The sequence below is a fragment of the Corvus kubaryi genome, unplaced genomic scaffold, assembly GCF_017639235.1.
Source record: "Corvus kubaryi isolate FWS band 111438036 unplaced genomic scaffold, C.kubaryi_AGA036_p1.0 37396, whole genome shotgun sequence".
Lineage (NCBI taxonomy): Eukaryota > Metazoa > Chordata > Aves > Passeriformes > Corvidae > Corvus > Corvus kubaryi.
In genome coordinates, this window is record NW_024581135.1 from 24823709 (window position 1) to 24846147 (window position 22439).

Sequence of the window (22439 nt, forward strand, 5' to 3'; positions counted from 1 at the left end):
TATCCAGGAGGAAGCATGTGCGGTCCATCAGCTTGTACTAACATCTAACAGCCCTTTTCACTGCACAGGGAGACAGGTGACAGATGGCAAAAATATTCAATTGCAACTGTAAACTATTCAATGCCACCAACTATCAAGGCCAGCACATCCAGTCCAACTACACTTAACTTAGGTATTTATTTCCCCTTTGCTAGCAAATACTGGCAACAGTGATAGGAGTTGCTAGAGGGTTATAAATATGCAGGTAAACAGCAGGACTGCTGTGCTGTCACAGCTTCACAGGCGGTACAGACAATGTCAGTCCCTGATATGGCCATACACCTGCCTCCCCTGCACTGCTGGGGCCACACACACAGCTCGCTTGCAGCTGATCTGGAGGAGAACTGACACAGCAGAAAAGGTTCAGCAGAACCCACTCCATGGTTAGACCGCCTTAACAGTCACAGGCAAGCCTTGGAAACACACCAAGAAGATACACATACATACACACACACACACACTTTATAAAAACACAAAATATAATAGAGAGTCATTTCCACCTCTGGCAGGAAAAGGATATTCTCTTATAGTAGCAATAGGCATCACTGCCAAATTGCAACAAATTCCTCACTTAACATTCTGGGACTGTTGTTACACTTGCATTTTAAAACTTTGAGCTAAGATTACTTTTGGTTATGGAAAACGTTGCACCTGATTTAAAGACTATTTGGCAACATACTTATGTATAGAACCTGTTAATCCAAAATATTCAAAGATATTGTGAACCAAAATGGAAAATGCGTATCTCTTCAGTGCAACGGTCTTAAATTAATGACCTCCTTCTTTGCATTTATATACCAGAACTATGTGTTGAATAATTTTAACCTACAGTGAAATATCAGAAAGAATAACACAAAAAAATATAAAGTTAAGATTTCCGTAATATAGTGACAAATGCTGTTTCCTCCCCCAGTTTCCAATTAAATATGCAGTTACAAGATATTCCAGCTGTGTTTTAGCATCAAAGATGCAAAATGCGTGCAATGGCAGAGCTGACCTTGCCCAAACGATTTTGTGCCTCGCATTTCTAGGTTGGAGTTTTATTTTTTCTTTCATTTTACATTTTTAAAATGTTATTAACTAATCTCTTTTACAGACATCACAAATAGAATGAAAAAAAAGGGGGGGGGGGGGGCAACACTTAAGTAAAGTACTTAGAAAAGCCAGTAATTACATGGTAAGAGGTAAGTAAATTCCACATTTTACTTAAGTTAGCAAGGTAGATGCAGAAACTACAAAATGCATTAAGTAAGAAATGTCATCTTTGTTTAATATTTGCTTTTTTTCTCTGAATCCTTTGAATGCAGATAAGAAGATAACTAAATACAAGTAGCACTGACTTCTGAATGACTAAAAGCAGGTAGCCACTATTTATTTTCCCAACTAGCCTTGGGTAGAAAGGCAATCACCTGTTTTGCAAGGACTCTCCTTGCAGAGCTTGTACTGAAGCAGAGGTTCCTGTTACAAGAGAACATCATATTAACATCTCCATTTTTACGTAATTACCCAAAACTTCAAGACATCTTTATTAGCCTCATGTTTAATGTATATCAGTCTGAATATTAATCACATTAATGAAGTTTTTCTTTGATTGCTTTCATTTATTATTAAAAAGAACACTAGAACAAGAGTGTACGTGATCAGCACTAAAACCAAATGTGTGAATATTAAGAGCAGTTCTTCTGTTCTTCTGTATTTCTTGATAAACTCATTAGGACAAGCAGAATATCCCTACCCTAAAAATGTGCCACGGTTGCTGCACATGTGCTTAGTCCATTTATAAGCAGTGAGCTTGTGTTTGCAGTAGTAGTTCACGGCCACTCTCCAAACATATGTTCATTGCATTTCTTCTCATAGTAACTCTAAATAACCTCTGTCTGGGTAAAGCAGAAAGGGAAGCAAGACGTGAGTATCCGAAAGCTCACTTAATGTGTGCGTGTGCATTCACCCTGGTGAGGGGTTCATCCTCTCCCGTGTAGATTCACCACACATTTCCTCCTTCTTTCTTCCCAGTTTAGTACAGACTTTTCTATACCTCTGGAATATTCCTGACATTGTCACCATATTGCATTATGCTACTAAATATGGAAATGGCTGTGAAGTGGTAGCATTGTTTTAGCGGTTGCATCTGAGAATTATGAGACCTGAAAACATCTTGGATATTACAGTGACACAACACTGGGATAGTGCCATATTTTTCCTTTGTTCTACTTCTTTGTTCACCATTCACAAACTTTTTGCTATTAGAAGCCTAACTCAAACACAAAAGATGGCTTCTGAATGGAAATTGGAAAGCAGCAGTCACATTTTAAATGTATCTCAAAGTCACACTGGCCATTGTCACAATTTCCCACAGAAGGGATCTTCTTCCCCACAATCTGTAAGGGCAAAGAAGGCCCCATGCCACTAAGGAAGGTGCTGAAAAGTACTGCATCTGTTATTGACCTCTCAGGTGCACCACTTGTTAATGCCTCCAAGTAGACTTATGCCCTTTTGAAGTTATTCTTCAAGGTATGGCAGAACAGAACCTTAATCAGCAGAGATGTGCATTCTGCCATCTGCCTGAAAGACTACTCAGACTAGATTTGACAAATCTGGTAGTGATGAAATAAAAAAAATCCAACTGAATTTCACTGGCTCTTTATGCTTTGAAGCAACCATCTCCACTACATTATCATCCCACTTGCCTCCGAACAGGACCTGCCTAGTAACAGCTCTATGCCAGGCTTCTCACTAGGGCAAACAATTATACAAGAAAAAGTACTGGGATCTGGGACCAGGAGAAAAACAGCAAAGGGGAGGGGAAGAAACCCAAACAAACCAGGGGGAAGAACAGGACTTAGAAATCACAGTAAGGAAGTCTGCGAGTGCAAAGATGACTACAATGTAACAGAGGAGACAGTACAACTAACTGGCAAGGAGTTTTAGTTGGACAAAAAGCTCTGATATGTGGAACAGGGCAGAAAGATTTCAGAACACTGGCTGATTATCTAACAATGTAACCATAACAGATTATGATAAATAATATATAAATTATGTTTTTATTATAATGACAAAGTATATAATATCATTACCATAATAAAAAGGACAAAAGGTGACATTAAAATTACACAGGACATCCCAACTTCCTCAGAAAGTGTCTGTAGGAGGCTGGAGTTTTTAGATTGTCCTTACATTCTTTGCAGATTAGAAATCACTTGCTGTATTTTTAAACTGCATTAAAAAAAAATCTCAAACAGATGCTTAATTCAAGAATGAGCACATCTGAATCAGAGTGGCCTAAGATGCATGAAGCCAACATCTTAACTGATTTAATTAAAAGTCTGATGGAATTATAGTGTGCAGGAACCAAAATCTACAAAGCAAGGGAATCAACATTCATAAGAAAAATTTTTGTCTTTCAGGTCAACAAGAAAAGAAGAATGATGTACCTTTCAGGTCAACAAGAAACGGTATATAAAATGGTTCCTTTACCTCCAGATGCTGACATATTATCTGAATCATTACATCATTAAATCACTATCATCTGTCTTCCTGAATGTAGTTTCAGCTTCACATGCATCAGAACAGTAGAAGAAATGCTCACTTCAAAACACAGCATGTTACATTTCTATTTTCACAGCCAAAACTGAGATGTATTTGAGTCCTGAACACTCTCTCAAAATTATTTGTGTGTGCTCTAATTTCACAGTACTAAACTTAGTTTTCAATATTCATTATAGGGAAACAAGCTTGCAGATTTGACAATAAAGCTACCTTGCTTTATTTTCAATATTCAACAATTTTACAGATACGCTTTCACTTCTTTCTGTTTTCAAACAAAGGTTTGAATGCTGTGTGAACAGTAACACCTGGAATTGTATCTAAAAATGAAGAGACCACCAAAACTAATACATCATTTTCTGTGCTGAGATCTGCCCTATGCTGTGACAGGAACTGTGTGCGTGCATGGTTGTGATGCAGAAGGAATCTAGTTCATGGCTAGAATTTTTACAATTAGTTATATTACCAGAGGACAAAAATGGTTCTAATCTAACACACAGACATACCAGAGAAGAGGAAAAAACAGAAACAGTTAAAGACAGTAAGAAATAGTTGACACACCAGGGACATCAGCATAGACCTGCAACACAATCCTACAGTCAACTGACCTAACACCTTGCTACAAGGAAATGTTCCATTTCTTGGGACTGCTTCACTTATACAGAGGCTTATCCAGTGTTACAGCAAGCTGATGAGATCTAAGCAGCAAAGTGGGCTTCCATTTCATCATTTTGTTGAAGATATTTCTGCTTGCAGGAGGTCAGACCAGTAAGTTCCATGCCAGGCCTGTATGGTCAGTAGTCAAAAGTGGAAGGTGCAGCTGTACTGTAACAGTCACAAGCTGACCAAACATTATTGTCAGAAAATCAGAAGGCTCACCAAAAGCACCTGAATCAAAGAGCTGTGAAGCCTAATTAGCCAACACAAAGATTTATAAATACAAACATTTAACTTTAGAGTGTATCAGAATGCCTGATACGAGCTACTCCGTGATCATATGACACAAAGGGATCATTTAATGCACTCTTTAAAACGAAGCTCCTGTATGGTAACTAACACTCATCCCACATATAAACAACCAGAAGGGAGGATCTGAAGACATATGGAGATGAAAGAAAATTGTGGTTTTTGTTTGTGCCACAGCTGTTGTTAATCTATTTGCAATCAAGCCAATTGCTGTTTTGGTGGCTGTTTGCTTTGTTGGGCCATGCAGGGGTGCCAAGAGCTATTGGGGGTGGGTCGAGGCAGAGATACGGACTTAAAATTTAAGCAAAACAATCACAAGAGCAGATTACTTGCTTTTGGCTGTTTGTACTCCTCTGGAAGACAGCCAGAAAACTTGTTGTCAAGTTACATGCAGAGCATTTTGAGAAGAATATTAGGGTATTTAAGAAAAAGCAGTGAACTAGTTCTAAACTTTTATTGCTAAATACAGACTACTTAAGCCCAGTGAACATTATCCTAATTGTTTTGAAGTTGCCAAGTTGCATTTTGTTACTTCAGGCTTGCCTGAGCTCTCTCCACACTAGAATGTCTGTGAGTTAAAAAATAACCACAGAAATTGTTTTGCAGTATGTATTAGCAACAGAGACATCTGACACCTCAGCTACTGAATATCCAAAGCTCTGAGCTTGGACATGAATCTGTTTGTCCTTCACCCAGCCTGTATTTTCATCAGAGAGATTTATAGCTTGCTCCATCCCTTGTACTCTAGTTTCAAAAGGAAATACATATAGAAGATAAATTCTTAGCAAATTGAATGACAATTTGGGATCTCTTAGTACATTACTGACCTCTTTCCTGTAAAGAAAATAAATTTATAATCAAGATTTGTACATACCTGGCTCATTAGACCACTGTCTTACTAGGATATTCTCCCCCCATTACATTCACTCAACATTCAAAATGTTATAAAAAAATATCCCATTACTTACTAGTTTGTCTTCAATACAGCAAGAGAACTTATTTTATTTAAGGCTACTAATGCCCTTTAAAACTACTGAACAATCCCACATATTTTTCACAGTTAGGTTTTGGGGGTTTTTTTTGTTTGTTTGTTTTTTTGGGTTTTTTTGGTTTTTTTTAGTTTTTTTTAACTAGTGAATGGCAATAGGAACAAAAGAACTTCTAGCTCAGTACATTTCCTTTTCAACTAAGGTATTTTACCTGCTAATATGGCTATTAAGTATTTGTCAAGAACTTGAACACTTTCATAAATCTGCAGAAACAAACAATAAAATTCAGCCTTTAAAAGCACCTTGGATAATCAGGAAAATCACATAAGTAAATGCAGAAGTTCCTGGATAGAGCAGGGGTGGAGGAGCATAGCACACAGCAAAAGCATTCTTTCTACATAGAAATAGTCACATACAGTAGAAAGAAGCATCATCACCTTGGTCAGCAAATGAGAAGGCTTTCCTGCAATGTTTCTCAGAAGAAGGGAGGTTTCCCTGTCCAAATAGGAGTGCTTGTGCAGAAAGAAAGAGAAAGAACATAAGTCAAAGGAAGTCAGTATAGTAATTTTATGGTGTCTTGATTACAGAAGATAAAGCAGAGTTTAAAAGAAAAAAACCTTGCACCATCACTTTTTTCCCCTCCCATAAAAACATGAATATTCCCAAATGCTACAAGCCTGATACACTGATTTAAAAGCAATTGTGCTAATAGAAAACACTGTTTTAATCTTCTTCTGTACAAAATGTCACAGAATAGAATTAAGAAAACTTTTGCTTACCTGCCACTCGTTTCTTTTCTGCAAGAGAAAACTTATTTGTAAAGACATTTAGAACTATAAAAGTAAGAAAATATGCACTTACAATCTTCTTCAAAATCCTGTCCAGCCTTCTAAAACTCAACATTCTACTTATAAAGCCACTATAAACTGGTCATCTGGGAGACATACTCGTTTTATGCTTCCTACACTGGTTGTTGCTTCATTCTTAAAGAAGAAAGGTATTACCATAACAATAAACCAACCTGACTTAAAATTCATGTCCTTTTATTTAAAGGACTGAAGTCTCTCTTCCCTTGTATAGCCCAAATTATAAAATTACAAATGCCCGTGCTCCTCTTGGGAAGATAAATTAGCAGAAAGTTTATTTTTGTGTGTTTTCGAAATGGGAAGCACAATCAGTAGAGGGGAAGCAACCAGTAGAGAAAGACAGAGATCAGTTAATGACAGATCCGAGAGTGATTATCTTCTCTAGCACCTGCTACAGGCAGCAAAACCATCATCATGCAGCGATTTTCAGAACCACATAGCCATGTCTGCTACAGAAATTAGACTAGTACTGTGGCACTTAACAAGAGCATTTAAACAACTTAAAAGAGCATGAAGTACATCTCCCGTGTACCACCACTGTACTGCAAGTTTTGCCCCATGTGGATGCAACTGTCTCAGCCTTATTTGTTCCAATGCTATACAGAACAGGGCATGACAACTATACATGCCTACTATACTTCTGTTTAGTAATTAGCAGTACAGAATCCCACCTCTTCTTCAGTGCCACAATAAGGTATAGTCTGAAAAAAATGAAGAGCCCACGTCTACAACTTCATGCAAGGCAGTATCAAATAGTTTGGCAAATACAGTTCCTGCAGGGAGAGTTTACTTGATGTGACTGCCACACACTGGGATGAACAATTAAGGATCCCCAGGAGGCTTTAAAAGTTACACCTCAGGAAAGACTCTACATAGCATTTGAAGTTAAACCCAGGCTCCAGGCAAGCTCCACCTGGGTATTTAGCCACTAATACAGACACAGGTTATGTTACAGAGTAAATGAAGATTTTTCTGCTTGCATATTAATTACTGTTTGTATTTACATCATATGTTTTAGAAGCCCAGCAGTGCTGCCTAGCTCAAGCCACACTGCTGAGGGTTTGTAAAACCTGGTATAATTATTTACAGTCATACTGAATTGTATCCTTTCTTACAAAGAGGCTCTAACTTCCCACAGAGTGAGTTTAGGATGGTCTCATTACAACATATTGCTACACTACTTGCAGAATAAAATGGTTGGCTCAATCCAAACCCCAAAAGTATACATAAAAATCCAGTGACAAGTTCAAGGAAATTCTTTCAGGAGTTTCTTCACAGAGTTCTTGTCAGTCATCATGGACTCTGATTAATAAGGATCACTTTCTGGCCAAATGGAGCACTGCAGTAGAAGGAACGTTATAATGTACGCTTGCAGCCTCTTCCTTAGAGTTTACTCACCATCTGTCTTAGCCTATTAGTCAACAATAGCGTCAGGATAAAAAGAGGATATTGAATTTCTCCTTAAAGGAAATATTATTTGCTGGAGAATATTTCTCCTACAGGAAAGGCCAATTAACCTTCTTCCTATCTTGGCCATCTTGGTTGCTGCTAGCTTGCATTTAACTACACTTTCTCTGACAAGGAGCTTCTATCCAAAAATGGGAATGCCATATCCTTCTTACAACATAATAGCCACTTGAAACTTTGATGATGGTATTTTATGAGAATAGGGGTTGGCCAGTAAAATGTGGAACATCAGTGTGATGAGAACTACCTATGTGAATTGGAGCTGCAGAGCTCACATGCCTAGAAATAGGAAGGCAACAGCTCTTTTCCAGACATTTTTTTGTGCATGGCTTCTTCCTACCCTATAACAAATTCTGCAGTACTACACATACCCAAAAGCTAGAAGGAGCAGAAGTAGCAAAGTAACAGGAAAGCCCAAGTTCTAGAAACTATAGCTCAGCTAAATAATAACTACATGCACATACAATTTTTAAAATATTTGGCAAGCACAAACCAGTAGATAATAAATTAAATTTCATTTTAGAACAATGCATTTAGTCTATTTTAAAGAAAGACTTCAGCTCACACATCCAGCTCTGAAGATAAACAGATATTGCTCCTAGAATATTCCACTGTTCCTCACAGAGGACCACACAGAGGATCAAAATAGCCCACTCTTCCCCTCTACTTAGGGACTTGAAATACGTACCAAAGCTCTGACAATATAAATGCCTGATCTTGCCAAACAAATTAACCTACTTTTCTGCCCCAAGTACTTCACTAGACTAAAAAGAACAGCAATGAAATCCAGGAAAACAAAACACTAATTACTCCTAGGGAGACACTTCTAGTCTTCCACCATGAAAAGCATCTGTTCTTCCACCTGCTCCCATTGCAACAATGAGAACTCAAGCTCTGGCAACAAAGTCATCCCTCCCGCAGTGCCTCACCTTAGATTCATTTAGGATACAAAACCAAGTCCAATTACATAAACTAGTATGTGTCCCTCCCACTCCTGCAATGCCATGCATTTTTCTATCCTGTTGCAGTAAGCTGACGGCTTCCCGAGTACAAGGCCATCATTTCTCATACGGGCTATTTTCAGTTTAAAAGGTTTTTTTCAAATTGTCACACAACCAGAATTAAATGCGGTTGGAAGGTAAAAGTAGTCTGAAACAAAAGGGAAGTGTCAAAATTTGACAACAGCTTCAGAGAAGACAAAACCATGCAGTCCTTTACACTAAGCATAAAATTGTAGAAGAACCAGATTGTAACAGTGCTGGAAGAGTATTTATTTCCTGCATTCACTAAAATACTCAGTGCAGCTAATTAAACATGAATAACACCAAGTCAAAGATCTGATGCCTAATCTACCAAATTCTTTGAAAGATCACATATTTCTAGGTCAGAATTTAGGGGGGCAAACACAAAGAGTATACAACATGTGCACAGTCTAAAGCTACTTACAATTCTTTACTTCTACTAAGATGTCGGGTTTAAGTTGTATTTTTTATGTGTAGTATAGCTTTCTTAAAATCTAGCCATTAGTAACAGCCATGCCTTGTTTTAAGTTTTTGTATAAAATTATTACTGCAAAAGCTCATTAAAGTTATTTCCATTATATGTATTTAAAAAGCTCTCTTAACTAGACATTAGCAGATATTAAAATTTTCTATCTGTCACTAAAGGGGAAGGGGATCTATCTGTCACAGAAGGGGATCTATCTGTCACTAAAAGAATTTTAAAACCAACACTTATACTTTGATATTTTAAATGATTATTAGGGAGCCAGACTCCACTCAGGATTCCCAGTTAATCCAGCATCACTACTACTCAGGCAGAACTCAAAATACCATAGGCCAGTGAGCATCCCGGAAGGAAAAAGTGATAGGGATTTAAGAGGACTCTTAAGAGGCAATATGACATGTTTCCTTCTGTCACATGGAAACTGTCAATATAAACTCTCTTACAAGATTTCACATCAGGAAGCTGGGATAGGCAGTAACACTGTAGCCCAAAACTCACTGAGTTCATTTCTTTATATAATCTTCAAAAAGTACTCTTCTTTCCCTAAAACAAGCTAAGATGAAGCCTACCATCAGGTACCAAATATGTGTACAACTTTTCTGTGCCAAAATCACTTCTTTTGGAGACAACTTTAACACAATCCATAGGAAGCTATTCACTTCTGGCTTAGTCCTTCCCTATAATATGGAACAGACTTCAAACTAAGTTGCAGGAACTCAACCTGGTTAAAAGTGAAAAATAATGAAAGAAAACATATCAAAACCAGGAAAACCATTTTATACAAGAAGTAGAAGCAGACAATGATGACTGTTTTGAACTGTGTCGTATTTTAACGCCCAGCAGCAATTATTCCAAGTCACACTGAAAACCATGGACATTTAATAATAAAAAAATCCTCAAAATGCTACAAAAGATCTGCTGATTGGAAAACTAACTTTCTATAAAATTAAATGTATACCTTTCTCATGGCATGCCAAAACAGCCATGCACAAAAATATTTTGTGCAAAAGGATTTTGTACTTAAAAAAATTCAGATACGATTATCAAAATACCTGAAGTAAAAAAACCAAATAAAGAAGCCTACTAATGCCTCCGTAACAAACTTTAGCTTCTGTGGATAATCAACAACACAGAAAATTAGATTTGAGTAAAATTAGCATTAACACTTAAGAGTTCTAAACTCTGTTAGGAAAAAAAAATTAATAGTGTTCATGTACAGTTCATTCAGCAAAGACAGCTAGCCTTGATGTTTATAAGAACATGGACTATAGTCTTGCTCCAAATTATGTTTTGGACTTCAAAGATTTCCTATATCCTTTCTTTGAAGACAGAAATGTAACATCCACTACCTTCAGATCTAAATACCAGACGTTCATGGACCAGCTGCTGAAAGTTGCATTTCAGTGCATTTCAGAAAACTCAACACACTACTTAAATACACAGCAGCTGCTTAAACCAGATAGTTTTCTCAATACTGAAATACTTTTACACCCATCACCAATCCTATACCTACAAAGCATGTTTGCTAAACATGATAGAACAGATGGGCTACCAGGAAATGAAAAGACCTTTCAGATTTTCAGAATACAATTAATTGTACAAACTAAATGACCAGTAATGCTCTACATGGCCAAAACTTCAAGATTTTCTCAGCTATTGTCCTTGTCAGCTCCATTATGTAATATTCACTGGGTTGTTTCAATTCTTGAGATTAAGAGGTCTTGAGCTGAAAGTCAGTTTCAAAAAACCCCCAAACTGAAATGATTTCCAAACTATCACTGAATTACCCAGCATATTAGATTTATTTTTTACAGACAATAACTGACAGGTGGATTTTAAGAAAAGCACTTAAGAAGAGGTGATAAACTGAGCTGTCTAGCTAGGGTCTGACGCACGAAGGCCAAGCAGCCCATCTTGCCATGGTAGCAGCCCACTGGTTCACAAGTAAGATGCTGTATTATACATGGTCTCCTCTCTTCAATTCTACTTGCATAGTTTTGCAAAATCTGAACACTTATCCATTTTCTTGTTATGTCTGATTATCACTTAGTACAGAAAAGTGGGATCAATTCAGAAAGATTCAGTCTCATCGCTAAGAGACTAAGTTGTATCTAATTCCTCTAATTTTAAGGTAAAGGCTGAGAATACAGGCATACAGAGTTTAAAAACAGTACAACACAGTCTGAAAGGCATCAAATATGTTCTTTACACTGACAGTTTACAAATAATGATCAAAAACTGGGGTGGGAAGTGTAAGAAAAAGATGACCTGGTGATCTTCTGAAGTATTTTATCTTACTATTCTAATGCCTTAAACATGTTAAATAGAAAACTTCCTTCCTTGTTAAACACTATCTGTACATTCAAAGACGTCATTCACTCAAGGTATGTACAGCAGAATAACTTACCTTAGTACATAAAAAAAAAGGCAGTAAGAGCACATTGAGGACTTGTGCATGTAATTATCTTGCCATGTGTTTCTTGCAAAACTCTTGAACAGGAGCTTAACAATAAATACACGTGTTTAATTAAACCAGCTGGTGGCACTCTTGTGCCACTATTCTGGATTTAATATCACAGTTGAGAAACACTACAAAAGCCTTTTTAAAAAGCATTCTCGGCCCCTAAGAAACAAACTAAAAAAATCAGGGAAAACTCAGTATACAGCGTTCACTAGCGAGCTATATGCTTGCAAATCTTTGTTGAAAAGATTACTACAACTTCCATTTCAACTACACCCTGACACTTAATTTTTTAGATTCCAGCTTCGAGAATTAGAATCCACTATTTTCAAAAGAGAACTCAAGAATAAAAGATTAAAAATAATTTTTGTAATTTTGACCCAAAGATGGGAAAGGAGAGCTGAAATTGGTTTTTCTGATCTCTTTGAGATTATGTATTCACATGAAATTTATTCATATCGATACAATACGATAAACATCTGACTAAAAATATCTATTTTCTGCTTTCCTTTGCAAAGGGGGTTGTTTAGCCTAGCAAGAAAGAGGCTCAGGGGACACCTCATCACTCTCTACAAACACCTAAAAGGAGGTGTGAACAGGTGGGTGACAGTCTCTTCCTGCACGTAACAAGAGACAGGACAAAATAAAAGGCTTCAAGTTGCAGCAGAGGAGGTTTAGATTAGTACTAGAAAAAATTTGTTGAAAAAGCGGTTACAGTTTATTCTTATTAAAACCTCAGAAAACAGACACTGAGAGACTGAAGTAACAGCATTGGGTAACAGAGCTGCCTGACCTCTTCACACACAGAATCACAGTGTGGGTAAGGCTAGAAGGGACCACAGTTGGTCATCTGGTTAAACCTCCCTTGCTCAAGCATAGTCATCCTAGAGTTGCTTATTAAAATTTTGAACAAATGATACTACTAAGAGAAATTTTCCATGATTTGTTACTGTTACAGGGTGATTAGTCATCTACATTAGACAAAGTATTCCTGTTGGGGTTTTAGGAACTCTCCTGGTCTTTTTTTTCTGTTAAAGGAATTTTCCCTATATGTGTTGCTACGGGGACAAATTTCTGGGTACTTCAGAAAAACAAAGACCTACCCATTGGGGGTGGGGTGCATCTGGCTACTCTTTTGTTTCACCTGGGTGTGTGGGCAGTCGGTCTCCGGTGTTTGGACAGAGAGAGAGGCTGCTTTCTTCAGCTGCTTTTCCTTCTGCTGGAGAAGCCCCGGGATCCCAAGGCCGCCATTCCCTGCCCTGCTGGGAGCCGGGCTGTGGCTGCCCTGCCCCCGCTGCTGCTTCGAGCCTTCGCTGCGCTGTAGCCGTGCTCACCCTGCCTGCCCGACCTCCGAGGGGTTCCCTGTTTGGATGCATCTCGTCTGCCACCCGGGACTTGTGCTCATCCCTGCCGTTCCAGCCTGCTGTTCCCGAGGGTCTGGCCGGACACCGGGATCGGCTGCCCAGGGGTTTGTGAAGCCTTTGTTCCATCCCTTCCCGGGATCCCAGGGCACCGGTGCCGCGTGCTCCCCGAGCTCGCTCCGGAGCGCCCCCTGCAGCCGCGGGGGAACCATCGCACCTGCCCTGCTCACCGGGAGCCGCCAGCGCCCCTGCCGGCTGCGAGCGGAACTGCACCCGAGGGGAAAGGGCCTGACAGCCGAGAAGGCTGGGACTGGGTTTGTGATTGCTGTTACTGCCATAGTTATTGTTGTTTGTTTGACTGGTTATACACATATAGATATATAATAGTAAAGAACTGTTATTCCTATTTCCCACATCTTTGCCTAAAAGCCCCTCGATTTCAAAATTATAACAACTCGGAGGGAAAGGGGGTTGCATCTGCCATTCCAAGGGAGGCTCCTGCCTTCCTTAGCAGACACCTGTCTTTCAAACCAAGACAATTCCCAAGAAAGGAAAGGAAGGTGTGTGTCATTTAAAATACAGATGTTTTTAAAGACCTCTGCACATCCGACCAGGAAATAGATTATTGGTAGGAGCATCATCAAGGTCTTGCTTTGTGCTTTCCTATGAGGATAGCTGAATTTGTCTGAGACTAAGCCTTTAGAATTAAAACTGTAGTCTGTAAGTCTCAGTGAAGCCTGGAGCATCACAATTAAAAAAACCTCAAGGCTGCATTCTCTCACCGAGCACTGGCCAGCCCTTCAGCTGGACTGCACAGTGCTACTCTCAAATCAAAGACTGGCCAAGATCAAGAATGCCTGGTTGCATGGTGGGAGAGTACAGCAGTCTTCTTTAAGCTGCAGTGCCTGGCTGCTGCAAAACATATTGGAGCCAGACAAGGGAAGGAAGAACAATTACTCTGTGCTCAAGTGTGCAATTACTCTGTGCTCAGGAGTGGCCAACCCTCCCTCCTAGGACTCCTGTGACTCCATGTCACTGCAGGCAACTGTAATAAAAAAAATTTAAATCTTAACTTACAGCAAGTATTTATTAAATACTGGGGATGTTTATAATTTCATGCCAGTCCTGGCAGACTAACCCTGTTGAAATTCACTGTAATTTAAGTAACATGTCTGTGACATCTCAAATGAACAAACTGCTGCTCTGTGTGCATGAGATGCACTCTGTGCTAGTCCATCACCTGCCAGGTCAGGCCGTGATGCTCCCCTGCTGAACACGAGTTACTTAAGACAGAGCAGGACAGAAAGGATTGCAAAAGCTGGTGAACATTCAGTTCAAGGTTCATTTCACTATTGCTTTTTAGAAATGTAAGACTAAACCGCTGCAAGGAAGAGGCAGTCCTGTCATTCCCCCAACCATGTGCTCTCACATCTCATGTGGACAGCAATGATTTTGACCATGTGGTCCAATGGATCAATGAACAACTAATTCACAAGGATTATTTTCCAGGGAAAGCTGCTCCAAATCACTAGGCAGCTGCATAAGCAACAGCTCCAACCCAAGATGGGGCAAGGCTGCCCAATTCATCAGTAGCATGGATCTAAAGTAGCATAAACCAAACATGAAATCCCAAATAGTTCATCGGCAGGGACGAAGTTTCAAGAAAACCCCAAGAAAAAATAAGATGGAGTATATTTTTAGAGCAAATGGTTGTCTGATCAGTCTAAAATAAGGTGCACTAAGTGGAAGACCTAAAGAAGAAAGGGAAAAAAACCCCCGAACTATGACTAATTGATTCCTAACTGCATTACTTACAGAATATCACAGACTTCATCCTGTGAAGGGCTCTACCTGTAGCACAGAAAACAAGACATCAAAGCAGCTAAGAAACCTAACAAATAAGAGTACATATAGCTTTAATTGGTTTTATTTGAATTTACTGCCTTATACCCTAAGAAGTAACTGTATTAAGAAAAATTTGATTACAGGGCTGTTGACTTTTACACTACAAATTCCCTCCGAAATGACTGTAGACACCAAACCCTCGAGAGATCAACCACTATAAAAGAACGGGTATACACAGCTGGGGAGTTAAAAGTCACAGATCTACCCTACGTGTTTAAAGCAGGTAAGCCACATGAATGAAATAGAACCTGCATTCACAAAGCAAGGCACTGATGTGGCTGGTCTAAAATATTGAATAACTTTTACAAAAATAAGACTAATAGGTGTCCAACACAGGAAACTAACCAAAGCTGTACATTAGTTAACTAAAAATGAAGGCTTTTCTTTGTATTTGCAGACAACTTTTATTATAGTATAACAAACTAAACACTAAATACTGTATTATCGTAGAACAAACTAAACTAAACTAAAGCAGTGTGCTCAAAACGGACACAGCTAAAAGGCCAGTTCTCAACTGCTTCTCCCGATTATGAAATCTTATTTTTTGGGGGTTCAGACTCTTTTACAAACCTCACAAACCCTAGTTTTCATGCTATAGCTTAGGAATATATGTAGCTGGGGAGAACAACAAATTCTTTTCTCCTCTTAAGAGTTTAATGTTCCACAACTGGTGGCTTTGTTCCCAATTTTTGTCATCTGTCCCCAGTTTCTTTTTTGGCAACCTGAAACAAGGACAAACAAGTAATCTGTTCCTAACTTCCTACAGATTTAGTATTACACATCCCTAATCTAATCAAATGTTGCAGAAAAAGTAAAGACATTTGTCTTTGTTTTAAGCAGAATGGTGCATCTACAAAGAAACTGGCTGTTTTAAAAGCTCCATTAATTAATCATCACTAGTAGAGCGATATCTTTACTGGAAACTGCAACCAATGCATACAACTCCCCTGCAGCACACTTCTGAAAAAGTTTGGTAACATCATAAGGGCAAGACTTGGATTTCTCAACTCATGTCTAGTGGGTAGTTCCAAAAGTGTGCTGCCTAGATTTATTTCGTCATTCATTTATGGTATTTTTTCTCTTGCAGATGAGTCTGGTAAGATAAAGAATCTCTGAGCAACCATTTTCTTGGCTTGTCTGTATTAATGATACATTTTTTTCCTCAAGAAATCCTTTCATAAACACAAGTATTTTTCTGAAGTGCTGTGGAACAGGCATAAAAGCAAAGAGATTCATTTTAAAGTGTGCTTATTTACCCAGCATTTGGGACAGCAGGGTGAGTCATGCAGTTGCTTGTCCACAGAAGACTCCATCCTTACAGAACAACCACAAAGAAAGAGTATATTTAGGTAGACACAATGCCTTTGGTGTTCACACTTACAGTAACAAAGTACACCCTAACTGTAATTTTTGAGTGGATACCAGCCTTGCCAGCCAGTGGTGTAAAACAAGACACATATTATATATTATATATATACACACTTGTTATACATATATAACAAGTCCATTTTCCTGTTCCTTCCATGGAGGGAACTTTTAAGTTTATTCATCAGTGTGAGGCAAAGCTGACAGAAGAGAAACTATTCTTACATGTTTTATGATTTCTGTTACACTTCAATTAGTTATCTCCCATGAGGAAAAGCTACAGGATAAATTTTAAACCATAGCTATAAAATAAGTCAGATACACTGAGTGGAGAATCAGGATTTAACCAATGCAAGGATAACGTTTAAATTCTTGTTTCCCTTTCATGTATTTGAAATCTATATACCCCAATTTTTGAAACGTACCATTCCATGCATGTGCAGTAAACAAAACTTTTAGAATGCTTCCTTTGGATCCCAATTGAAAATGCTTTAAAAAAAAATTATCCCTTCCCATCATTTGCTTTACAGATTTCTTAAGTATAATGTGAAAAAAGTTTATGTGCTAGTTTTGCAGGCATTGGGAAGAGTGTATTAGCAATCCTTGGGTTCTAGTCCATCATATGACAATTATGCATAGCCAAGCACATTTGATTATGTGTTTGAAATACATAAATATTGTTTATATTTTATAAAATCATATGTTTATCTCAGAGAATGCTTTGAAAGCTTCCAAAAATCTGGCAAATGAGGAGTCATTTTACATGTATTTCAAGAACATTTGAAAGCTGGATGGCTCACACTTCTTATGCCAACAAAACTGGAAGCCAAAGTAACGCTTCAGGATGACAGATACACACAATTTTCCCTTACTGTTGACTTTTTAAAGAATACTTTGTGACTAATAATTGGGGAAAAAAAAAGCGGAAGAAATGGTCTAATTGTGTTTCAAATTAAGTCTTTCCATTGACTATTGTTAGCTTAGGAAAAGGGGAACTGGAAATGCTCCAGAACAGACTTTGTGTACTAAACTAAGGACACAACACAACTGGCAGAAAATGAAACGATTTTTTAAAAAAGTCTTTAGAAGAAACACAAACTAAACCTCTGCCATGCCTTGTTAGTTGCTTATCTGTGGCTACTCTCACAAACTGGAGTCTAACATCCTTCACATCTGCTAACCACACATCACATGGACCATAAGGAAAACTACTCAAACTTTAAGCTCCCAAAATACAAAAGCTAATAATGCTCTATTCCTGCAAGAGCTAAAATAGACCACAACTCTTCTTTAAATCACCTCCAAATAACACGAGATTCAGCAGTCCAACTCTATTTTAAGACAGCGTTGCCTAACAAAGACCATATATATCATCAGTTTATTTCTCTGCATACGTTAACTGCGTTTTCATACAATGCAACACTTAGCAATCCCACATAAAACATGACCCTCAATTATTTTAAACGGGTACCAAAGCTTCTGTGTTATACCACTGCACAGGCAAATGAAATGCTAGCATTTCCATGTAAGAACTATGGCAAAATTGCTATGAAACACAAACTTCATTATCACTTACATCCATTTCAAGTTTTCCATTTTATCCCACAGGATCTTTTGGCCAGTACAGATTTATTTATGGGTGCTGAGCTTACATGACAATTGCTACTAACAGTCATGACTCCAAAGCTCCCTTGTTTACCCTGAAAGAAACATTAATGTTTACTCTACACTGCCTTCTCTGTCAAGTGAAGCACAAACCATGTAGCTTTATTACACTGGCACTCTCTTCTCATGATTTTTACTCCTCATGCATCAAGTATAAATCTACAATGAGTTTAAGTAAAAGCTAAAAAAGAAAATGCAATTAAATCATGTAGTGTTACCGACTGCTAAATTTTGCATTATCTTTGTATGTCCAGAATCTCTCAGCTGTGCAAACTGGGTTACAGACATAAAGAGCTCTGGCATATTAGGAGGGTGACGCTGAACTGTGCCAGACCAGATGGCAGACTTCAAACTTATCTGCAACCTCTTCACTGAGTATGTGCAGGACAGTAACAATGACTGCCCATGAATGGAGCCTTTCACCCACCAGACACAAACAGCTACATAAGCATCATCAACACAGTTCTCTACTCTCTCCCCTCTGCTTTCTTCTCCTTCTACTCTAACACAGCTCACTGAAAACAGAGACAACTTCTTGCTGGCAGAGGGACCAAAGGAAGAAGAAAAAGATAATGTGGGTGGAGGCAACAAGTTAGTCATAGAGTCATCATTTCCCCTACCTTTAACTCATGCTAGTACTCCACTATTCTGGTCTACATACAAGTAAAGCACCTCCCCTACGGCCCCCCTGAAATAACATTGTAAAGTGTATGCCACATTACACAACTAAAAGTAGAGAAAATGAAATGCAACCTACCAATTCAAGAAAGAATACTGCTTAAGCAAGGATCTGTGAAGCCATTTTGTCAAAGACAAATTTCAATTTAGCAAAAAATTATGGGGGTTAGAGTGTGGTGGAAACAACTTTTTTTTTATTCAACAATACTTAAGGGGAGACTAAAGACAAGAATGTAAGTGCAGCCAGAAAACACTTAGTACCACCAAGAGAAGGTCTCAAGACTACAAAGCGATAATCTTTGAAAACATCGACATTTGCAATGTTTAAAGAAAGGAAAGGAAAAAAGGAGGACAGTTAAACCATGATGACAACTAATAAACCCACAACTTTAGGCAACCAAGGGAACTCCAGTCAACTCCTCTGAAAGTGGCATAAAGACAAATTTAGAATAAATACAAGGATGGTCCTGGCCAATACGACCACTGGGAGTTATCATCGGTCATCATGCTGATATATCTTCAATCCCAGGAATTTCCTACAGCACAGGCTGCTAGGATGAAGAGGAAGACAAGACACTAAGGTGCCTGTCCAAATGCTCAGGCAAGAAGTTCTGAATCATCCATTACCACCAACGAGTGAGTTCCTGCTCTCCCTTTCAGCTGCCAGTCCTTGGCTACAATCCTGCTAATGTGCATCAGTCCTCTGAGCCTCTGCAGTTCACCTAAGTAACACAGAATGAGACCCAGAATAGAAGCAGAAAGTTTTGGTGTACTAAGTACCAGTTAAGTGCCAAAGCTGGGACAAGGGAGGAGATGAGACAGTGTAAGGAAGAACTGTGAGAAAGGAAGGATGAGAGGAAAGGAAAGTCATATCCTCCCATTTCTAGTGGCTGTGGAATTGCAGCCTTTTTCTGTAACATTGGTCCCTATAACCAGCCAGAGAGTATACTACACCACACGTACCTTCAGTGGGCCAGTGTACAGCAGTTCTTTTACAGGATATTCCTGTGCTTCCAGGTCAGTGAGCTCTTAAATATTCAGAGCAGAACTATTTTTTAAGACAGAACACTGAAGTTTTTAACTGCAAAGCCTAATTTCCTTTTTCAGGCAAGCATTTCCTCCCATCCAAATTGTCTTCCATTGTACTTAGGAAGAGCATAACATGAAGTTGCAGCAGAAAGGATGACTTTTTGAAGTGCCTATACTGCCTGGAGAAGACAGAAAGTATCGGCCAAAAGGGCAGAGCTGCCAAGACACTGACCTCTTTCAGAAGAGCCATAGCAGCAAAGAAAAATTTTAAAGGTCAGCTCACCTACAGGCAGTCTCAAGGAAGAGAGGCAAAAAGAAAAGAGCTAACTGAAAGCACTACTTTACAGTAACAAATCTCAAAACAGATCTGCTGTGACCATGAATAAACAGCCTCTCCCACTTTCTGCACAAAAACTGTTGGGCTTTTTCCCTGTATGGACACTAGGACTTCTTCAAAGGCTACTTCCTCAGCAGGATGTTTTCTATTAGGAAGAGCACCATTGAGTCAACTGTGTGGGTGGGAGGGTACAATTCAGCCCTACTAGTAAAAGGTGTTTTGGTTTACAACCTAGCCAAGAGGATTAATAAACCTTTAAACTAGTTTTTGGGCACTAAATGAATGAAATAGGAAATAAACTGCTTTGTTGATACCCAACAACTCTTCCTAAAAATCCATTTAAAAGCTAAATGTAAAAATGTAAAAAACAGCACCACAGAATCTGTCACAAACTCAAAAAAAAAGTGATTTCCCTTTCTCTGTTCACCAGTGATGGAAAAAGAAACTTACTTCTCAGTAAGAAGCCCCATCCCATCCCATAATTTTAATAATGAATAGTTGAGTACCAATTCTGTGAACTTGGGGATGACTTCTCAGAGTTGAACACCTTCCTCAGGCTACTGAAATTAAAAAGAATAGATAGAGCCAAATCAAATAGCATGGCTAGTGAGTGCAGAGGTTTCTGTTCTCAACAGGAGAGCAGAATCTGTATCTCAAATTACTGACGTTTTCTGGTTACCCCCTTCAAAGGCATCAATCAATCATTCTTATCAACTTATCTGGGCAGAGAAACAACAGCCACATCCTTGTATGAGAAGCAATCACTGGATTTATACAAAGGCAAACGTCTTTGAGAAAAGCTTTTGGGGATGATTTTGAGCCTTGGAGTCAGTGGCCAAGAGATCAGAAAGCAACTGAAACAGCAACTGCAATACTTGCAGCAATACAGATTAGCTTCCTGTGAAGACAAGGCAACTTCTTAACCTCTGTCCCTTGATTCACCAACATCAAGTTAATTAACGGTAGCAGGTGGTTGTTGATTACTCATGACACAAAGAATTGAAAAAAACTGGGAGACAAGAAGGGCAATTTTACTGATGCCTCAAGCATACAACTCCCAAAGTAAGAGAGAGAATCTAGAGGGAGACCTGCAAGATCAACTGCAGAAATCACCTTGCATTAAAAAAATCAAAAAATGCAACACTCATGCTTTTCTTATGCTATGCAAGCTAGAGCAACTAATTCACATAAATCATCTTTTTAGCTCGAGAAGAGACCAAAATGCAAGACTGCCTAATTTTCTACATCATAAAGACAAAGATATAACCATGAATATCAGCTGGAGATGCAAAAAAAACCCAACAAAAAGCCAAAACCAAGCCTTTTCATACCATAAAAAGAAAATGATTGACAAATAAACAACAATATAATCAATGACTGTCGTAGGCTGGGCTTGAACACTCAGGCCTACAGCAATAATGCAAAGGTTTGCATTTTAACTTTCCAAAGAGCAAAGGGCACATTTCTATCTGTTTTGCTTCACTGAATACGACATCTCCAATAAAAGCATACTGAAAACAAACTTTTTATGCAAAAAGAAAGTTGACCTAAACTGTCACTCATTCATTTCTCACCATTTCAAATAAAGATTTAAAGCAAAGTGTGACCTCAGTGAGTTGATCGTAAGACTGACAAGCCTGCATCATTCACTTTACATCAGATGAACTTTTGTTGTAGATGTGTAGAACCATGCTTCCAGCACAGCTCATTCAGATTAGTTTTAATTATTGATTAGAATAAACTCAGCTTGTTCCAGTTTTCTCTCATGAAAGAGAACATGCATACTAGTATAACTGACATTTTAACAGGTCAGATTTCTGTTTCAGAGAGCATTTCTACAAGAGAGCTTCTAAGTTTAAGTTCTCAAAATTCACTGGAACAATTTACACATTTTCTCTCACAAGTCACCAGCACTTGCAAAGTTCACTGAACTGGCTGTTCTTACTGAAGTTTCCTCTCTGATTAATCAATGTCAAAGCACCAAAATCCCAAATGAATATCTGCTAATGTTGTATTGCAGCCCAGTTATTTTTCCGTGTTGTGTATTGCTTCAAAGAGTTCCTCCTGTCATACATTAAACAAGAATATTAAGTAGTGGTATAGTACAGCTCCAGACACACACCCATAAATTGCTCCATGCATTTCGGGTATTAACTGTACTATAACAGGAACAGAGCTTTGTCAGTTGTGCTTTCTTTTTGCCACAGCTGTGCACTCCTCATATTTAAATTAAAAGCAATATGTAACATTTACTTCAAATAA

General features: G+C 38.5%; 1 protein-coding gene across 3 annotated transcripts in view; it reads right to left on the reverse strand.

The window, feature by feature from the left end:
* RAPH1 (Ras association (RalGDS/AF-6) and pleckstrin homology domains 1) overlaps positions 1 to 22439 on the reverse strand; it is a 91798-nt gene that overhangs the window by 30362 nt on the left and 38997 nt on the right. Inside the window, exon 5 of one of the 3 annotated variants that reach the window (XM_042040790.1) lies at positions 5975 to 6049. The exons of the other annotated variants lie outside the window; for them this stretch is intronic. Coding sequence (XP_041896724.1) covers positions 5975 to 6049 — 75 coding nt within the window. The remainder of the gene's footprint in view (positions 1 to 5974; positions 6050 to 22439) is intronic. 3 annotated transcript variants of the gene reach the window in all.